Raw genomic sequence first — 7,125 nt, forward strand, 5'->3', positions numbered from 1 at the left:
AATCTGCCCGTGGATGGCACACCCACGCGTGGGCGTGCTGGGCTTACGGCCTCGGCAAGCGCCTGCACGTCGTATCTCGAGGGGTCAGCAGCGTAACTGTGAAGCTGATGTTTCGCCCTGTAACAAGATGAAAACAGTGTTTTCCTCGTTAAAAACTGCCATCACACCAGCAGAGCGGATTTTTGGGGGGGGCAGGAGAGCGAGTGACACTTTGGCTGCATTGTCAGCCCAGCGTTGGTGTGTAATTACACCCATCTGCTTGGGTAATTACTAATTTATAACGATGTGACTGGGGAGGAGCTGTAACGTGTCGCGTCCCCCCCCGTAGTTTTATTGCGCCTGGGGTTTAAGATGGAGCTGCGCTTGTTCTAATAAAAAGCTGCGATCTTTTCACACAGTTTTTACCCAACAAGATCAGCGGTTTCGCTTGCCCTGCTGGAAATGCATCCTGCGCTCTCAATTACAGCTCAGGTAAGACATCGTTTTCTGCCCTGGATTGTTAATTTTTTGGCTCTTCCCTTCCACCAGCAGCTTGGGGAGGAAGATGTGGCTCTTTACTGACCGCTGCCATGTTTCTTCCCTGCAGAAGTCCCCGGCCCTGAGAGCTACCGGGCAGCGGGGGAGCCTCGAGCCTTTGGCTCCAGCGCCAACGGGCAGTGGAGGGGCTTGGTTCCCCCTCTGGGCTCCGTGCCGCAGAAGCCGAGGGTGAGCCGAGGCTCTTACCTTGAAGCTCGCAAAAACCCCAGGTGCGTACAGCTCCCCTCCGCGTTTAACTTTCCCCGCAGGGCCCCGTGGGAGCTTCATGTGGGGATTTTACCCACGCGAACCATTGGTATCGATACAGAGTGAATTCAGGGTAGAAATAGTTGCGTGGGTCGAGGTTGGCCGGGTCCGTAGGTGCCTTTCGGTGTTCATAAACCTCCCCGTGGCAAAAATGCTTCATAAAGGGCGTGAGCGCTGCTTTTGAGAGGGTACAGCGTGGCATAACCTGCCTCTCACGGAAGCTAGCGGTGCAACGGATCCGTTTTGGCTGTAACGGATCCGTTTTGAGTGTATCGGGAGTGCTGGGATGAGAACGGGAACACTGTTACACCACTGGAAAATCGGGGGAGAAATAGTACATCACCATTTTATGAGGAAAAAGCGCAGGTGGTGCTGGGTGCAGGAGCTATTTTTGCAGCTGGTATAAACTTGTGTTGCTTCAGACCTTTCCAGACCGGGTCAAGTCTTTATTGTTCCTGAAAATCCCCACCGTGGCCAACGTTTGTTTGCAAATAGGGAAAATTAATTTCAACGGGAGAAACGCCGTGTATTTTTTCAGGGGCTGTTAGGCGAGCCCGAGCGTGGGAGTGGGGAGAAGCAAAGCGAGGGAGGGCATCTGCTGTTATCGATAAATACAAATGCCGAGCGCGGCGTCTCCAGGCGAGGTTCAGCCATTTTGTGGTGCGTGGATGGAAGCGGGAGCTGGTGGATCTGGCGGGAAGGTCTGGCCGGGGGTTTCCAGGCTGTGGCTTCTCGGCCTCGCAGTGCCACCTGGTGGCATCTGTTTGGCCGCACAGGCCTCCGGAATGGTTTTGGAGAGAGCCAGCCTTCAATTTTGAGAAGGTTCTTAAAACACACGTAAACCACCAATTTCTGATTGCAATAGGGTAGCCTTGGCTGGGTTTGGGGATGGGGGAGAGTGAGGTTATGGGCTAAACCAAGCATAAAGTCAAATAAAAGTGTTTCTTTCTCTCCTCGTAGTGGGACGTCCAACAGTTTTGTAGGAAAATCGAACCACCATTGCCATGCATCGGCTTTTCCGATCAAACCCGCTCAGAGTCCCTCCTGGAGCGGTCCGTGTCGCCGCAGCCTGCTTAGCCCCAAGAAAACTCCTCGGAGGTTCATCAGCACGGCGGAAGAGGTAAAGAAAAGGCTGGGAGACCGTTTAGTGGGCGGATTTTTCTGAGATGTCTTTTGGGTGCCGTGAAGTGCTTGAGGCGGCTCTAACAGACTGTTTTGTGCTGGATTCGCTCCTTCTGCCGGGCAGAAGCTGGCTTCAGCTCTGCTCACGTTCAGACTTCAGCTGCAGTTGGTCAGATCAAGGCTGGTGGTTGAACTTTTCAAGACCCCTGGATGTGCTTGCACCAATAAAATCTCTACTTCCATGTGTATCTGCTCACTATTCACGGTGTCTTTGTTGAAATCACGTTGGCTAGACGAATCTGGTTGTTTCCCTGCAGACTGTTCGAGAGGAAGAGCGAGAGATCTACAGGCAGTTGCTTCAGATGGTCACAGGAAAACAATTTTCCACGTCCAAGCCCTCTTCGCTATTCCCCTTCCATCTGTGAGTATGTAAAATGCTCTTCCCCAGCCAATAGTGCCACATACATTCGCTGGGAACTTACTTTCTCTTGTTCCTAGGTCCAGGTGTTCAAATTCCAGCAAAACTGTAGTGAAAGAAGCTCCCAGCAAGAACTCAAAGCTGTTTGAAACTCACAGCGTTGCACCAGCCAGTTCAGCAACCAGCGTCCTCAGAGCACAGGAGCAGCCGTCGCACAAACCGTCGCTCTACTCTGCCCCCAGCTATCCCTCCAATATCTTTGAGTCCCGTAATTCCACAGCCCAGCATCAGCAAGAAAATCTACCAGCATCTAACATGCAGTCTGAAGGTAAAAAATCCCCAACCAAACAAAAACCAAACCCAAAACGAAACCCCAAAACCTGGCAAGCGACTTAAATGTATGTGGCAAACCCACTTTTTCCTTCCCCCTCTGTATTTGGGTTCCTGCAGCAGTTGGGGAAGTGAGTAGTAATTGTGAGGGTAACAACATTCCGTAAACTTTACTCTCCTTAGGGTCAGACTCTGTCATTTTGCTCAAGGTAAAGGATTCCAGAACCCCAGCACCAAGGTAAGAGGCTGTAAAATGCTATCCGGAGGGAAGGGTGGATTACATTAGCTTTTTTTGATTCCACGGAGAGGTGAGAATGCAGAGTAAAAGGTGACCGGTGGGTTTCTGAATGTCTTGTGAACAGAGAGGAGCTTGCTGCAGTTATAGGAACTTGAGTGTGATGTATCAAACCTCTTCCTTGAGACCTGGCTGCAAATCGCTGGCCGGTCTGTCTGTAGCTCTGACTATCGCTCTAGCAATAAGGATGTCCTCGGATAATACTTACAAATCACTTTTCAGGCAATTACTTACTCTCCACGTGAAGGAGACCACTTACACCTCTCCTTTCTCCCCCTTTCTAGCCTCCCGTTCTTCCAGGCAGAACTGTGGATCAAAGAACTGTAAGTACATGGATTTTTTTTCTCTGTTTTCCTGTTGTGCGTGTTCACGTGTAGAAGTAAACACTAATTTGTTCACACAAACTGTGCTTTTCAGGACCAGCGTCTACGATTCACGAGCTCGGGAGAGGTGGCGGCAAATTGAAGAGCAGAAAGCACTGGCCTTACAGCTGCAAAGCCAGGTAACAGAGGGCAGTTACTGAAAGAACAGTGTTTGCAAGTCTGAATGTTAAACCACAGAATAGAAAGCAAATCGGAAATGGAAAAATGACAAAAATCGACTCCTTTGGGGTCTGGTGTCTTCGTTGCTTCCCCTTCCCGTGGCAGGGCTCTCGGTAGTGTCATGGCCAGGATAAACTCTCCCCCTCCGTGCCCCTTTCTGCATCTCCTGGAACAAAATGGCCCCACGTAGCTCCCTCGCAAGCTCCGGAGAGGTGGCTCCCCTGGACACCACGTAATCCGAAGGTCTCTCCTTCAGCGCTTGCAGGAACAGGAACACTCGGTGCAGGATCTGGTGGATTTAAATCTTCGAGTACCCCTTGAGAAAGAAATCCCTGTCACGGTGGTCCCAGAAGAGAAAGAGGATGCTAAGTCAGCCGATGGCGAAGAGGAGTTCCCTGAAATCACCGAGGTAAATCTGCTTGGATCTAGTGTATGCAAACAGACACTTGTGTACTTAAAAGATCTAAATACGAATGTGATTTCCCGAGATCTGCGCACAGAAACAAATAGCTGTTCCCTTTTGCCACGTACATCTCGTAGCAAGTTTATCCTTTGATGAGCAAAGAATAAACCTGGGTTTGAGTCCAGCCTTTGTGACGGGAATAGCAGGAACTCTCCCTTCCAATGCTGTCTGTGTCCTCCCTGTAGGAAATGGAAAAGGAAATAAAGAACGTATTCCGAGGTGGGAACCAGGACGAGGTCCTCAGTGAAGCTTTTCGGTTAACAATTACTCGGAAAGACATTCAGACACTCAATAATCTGAACTGGCTCAACGATGAGGTGAGGAGTCTATCTTGGGCCGTTAAGGCATTTCACTTTGGCAATTTAAAGTAGTTTGAAGTGAACAAACGTGTCTGCCTTTTTGCTGAAAGAAGTCAAAGTGAATAGTAGGTGTGGGCTGGAGTTTGCGCTCTGGGACAGTTAATCTGTGGAGAAACCCCTGTGTAGACCAGACACTTGAAGAAATAATAATATTGGGAGGAGTGGGACTGACCATGGACATGATCAGGGGAAAAAAAAAAAGTAATTCTTAAATATAGAAGACTGCATTCCTAAATCTTTCTGGATTTTTGAAGGTTTTAAGGCTGAGCTGTTGTAAATCCCCCGGGGACAGGTCTTCAGAGGGACAGGTGGAGGCAAACCCCATTTCTTACCTAATTTTGCACGGGGGCAGAGCACTTTATGGAGAAGTGTCAACACTCTAACATGTCCTGGATGCTTTTTCTTTCCCAGATAATTAATTTCTACATGAATTTGCTGATGGAGCGGAGCAAAGAGAAGGGTTTGCCGGCAGTTCATGCGTTCAATACTTTCTTCTTTACCAAATTAAAAACGGCGGGGTACCAAGCTGTGAAACGGTGGACTAAAAAAGTGGATATCTTCTCTGTGGATCTCCTCTTGGTGCCTATTCATCTGGGAGTGCATTGGTGCCTAGCAGTGAGTGCTTTAGTTATTCACAGTAGAGCACAGCTGGAGTAGGTCGTCCTGTAAACCCACCTGGCTAAGGCTAAAATTTCATGGGTTTTGAGTGATGCAGTTGTCAGGTGTTTGCTTGGGGGGAAAATTTGTGCTTGTGGCTAAAATCAAAGTCTAGAGTGAGTAAAAAGAGAGCTGCAACTTTTTGGTGTGTTTCTAGCCTTTAAAAGAAAAAAATAGGCAGCTGTGAAGGTCACGTTAGGCTAGCTTATTCTCCGGAGAAAGATCTCGTTTCCATGTTCCCACAAACTCGCCTTTAGAGATGTTGCCACGGGATCGTTTTAGAGAGATTTAGATGACAGATACCGCACAGCTTTCTCTACCTCCTGCCCCTCATTTGTTCCGTCCCTTCTCTTGGCTGCTGGCACCTGTGCAGTAACAGATCACAGGTGGCTTTTAAGCCTGTGTCAACCTCCTTCGTTTGAACCTGCTCGGAGGGTTTTTAAGCTGCCCGGAAAGGCGGTGCTCAGGCGGGTGGGCGGTGGTGTGGAAATGGGGCATGGGGCCCCCAAAAAACCCCCTTGAGGGACTTGTGTCTTGAACTGCTTAGTTATGCACACGTCAGGTGGAGCAAAGCCTCTGTAAACCTATCTCTCGGCAGCTTTAACAATAAGGATAACAGAATGCTCTTGTGTTTTACCCAATTTAGATATTCCAGTGCTTAAATAACGCAGCAGCAAGAGGGGATTTTGGGGAGGGCTGTACCGGGGATGTTAGAAGTCGTCTGAAAACCTTCTCTGCTGTGAAATGATCTAAACTTACTTCTTTCTAGCGGCAGAGCGTGTGTCCTGGCAAAGAGATGAGCTCCTCGTGTTGTGCGTTATTAATGAATCTCTCTTTGTGTAGGTTGTAGACTTCAGGAAAAAAACCATCACCTATTATGACTCCATGGGTGGAATAAACAGCGAAGCCTGCAGGATACTGTTGTGAGTAACACTTATTTGAGTTGTGCCTGTTTAAAAATCGGACAGTTTCTTGTCTTGCTCTGGAAGCAACAACCCTTCCGTGGGGACGGTCCCTTTCTGGGTCCTGAAAGGAGGATTCAGAGGAACATCCTGGTTTTCACGCTTCACGTTTCACCACGCGTTGCCGACACAGTCCGCAGTTACAAAGCTGGTCTGCGAGAGAGTCCTGTGCCGATGCCCGGTCTTCACCTCTTCCCAGAAGATCTGTCAGTGAGGCTGGTGTTACCTTCGTGGGTATAGAGAGGTTTCAGACCCGTTCTGTTAAGGACGTCAGGCTTACAGAGTCGTCTTGGGCATCATCTTTAGGAGGAAAATGGCTTCTCGGACCCTGAGGGATAGGGGTCCTTCCCTTGTCCTGCAGCCACTTGAAGAAATGGCATCTCCTGGCCCCTTCCTCCAGGCGGGAGCTTGAGCTTTTCCTGCCTGTGGTAAAGATCAGCTCAGTAGCTTGACCCTTTGTTTCAAGAAGGAGATTCTGGAAAGCGCGATGGCATATCTAGGGTGCGGGAGTGTCTCTTCATCAGGCCGTGGATAAAGGTTTGCACAGGTTTCTTCTCTACTGAGTACCAGCAGGGTGTTACATGCCGTGTCGTGCCTCCAAACCAGAGCTGGGTGAAGGTGGTTCTTCCTGGGTTCAAACTGCAGAGGAGGTCTTGGTTTTCCCATCCTGAGCGATGCTCCAGGAGGGAGCGGAGCGGGCTGCCTACTCTCTGAGCTCTTGTAGAAGAGCGGCGGCGCTTGCGTCTCAAAACCAGAACTGCTTTCCCATATTTGGAAGCCGCTCCTGAATGGAGTGCAATTAAAAATGAGCTACTCTCTGGGCAAGGGTGAAAAACCCCCTCTTTTCGAAGGTCCCTAGTCACGTAGGGCCATCAAGCTTGATACAAATCAGATTGCAAAGTGATAAACGAAACGCAGTCGCCAGCTCCTCTGTCGCTCCCACGTTGACCCTGGGTCGGCCGTCGGTTCTGTTTCTCGTCTCAGCTTCGCTCTGACTTGGGAATATGATCCTGAGTCTTCTGGCATGAGGTTGAGTATGTCAGCGGAGGTGTCACTCATTCAGTCAAGGAATGTGAATAACGATAAAGACAGACAGCAGACAAATACCATTTCCAGTCCGTTTAGCACCTTCGTTTTCCAGTTCAGGTGCTTTGCAGTCTGCGTGCACCCGGTTCGGTTAAATAACTGTAAAAA

General features: G+C 49.4%; 1 protein-coding gene across 1 annotated transcript in view; it reads left to right on the forward strand.

The window, feature by feature from the left end:
• Nucleotides 1-398: 398 nt before the first annotated feature.
• Nucleotides 399-7,125, forward strand: part of SENP1 (SUMO1/sentrin specific peptidase 1) — a gene marked incomplete at both ends in the record, with an annotated part of 15,658 nt that continues 8,931 nt past the window's right edge. The window contains 12 exons of the mRNA XM_009587446.1: nt 399-471; nt 587-746; nt 1,744-1,903; nt 2,223-2,326; nt 2,404-2,651; nt 2,837-2,891; nt 3,233-3,271; nt 3,366-3,450; nt 3,747-3,899; nt 4,139-4,270; nt 4,724-4,927; nt 5,813-5,892. Coding sequence (XP_009585741.1) covers nt 399-471; nt 587-746; nt 1,744-1,903; nt 2,223-2,326; nt 2,404-2,651; nt 2,837-2,891; nt 3,233-3,271; nt 3,366-3,450; nt 3,747-3,899; nt 4,139-4,270; nt 4,724-4,927; nt 5,813-5,892 — 1,493 coding nt within the window. The remainder of the gene's footprint in view (nt 472-586; nt 747-1,743; nt 1,904-2,222; nt 2,327-2,403; nt 2,652-2,836; nt 2,892-3,232; nt 3,272-3,365; nt 3,451-3,746; nt 3,900-4,138; nt 4,271-4,723; nt 4,928-5,812; nt 5,893-7,125) is intronic.

The sequence above is a fragment of the Fulmarus glacialis genome, unplaced genomic scaffold, assembly GCF_000690835.1.
Source record: "Fulmarus glacialis isolate BGI_N327 unplaced genomic scaffold, ASM69083v1 scaffold11341, whole genome shotgun sequence".
NCBI lineage: Eukaryota > Metazoa > Chordata > Aves > Procellariiformes > Procellariidae > Fulmarus > Fulmarus glacialis.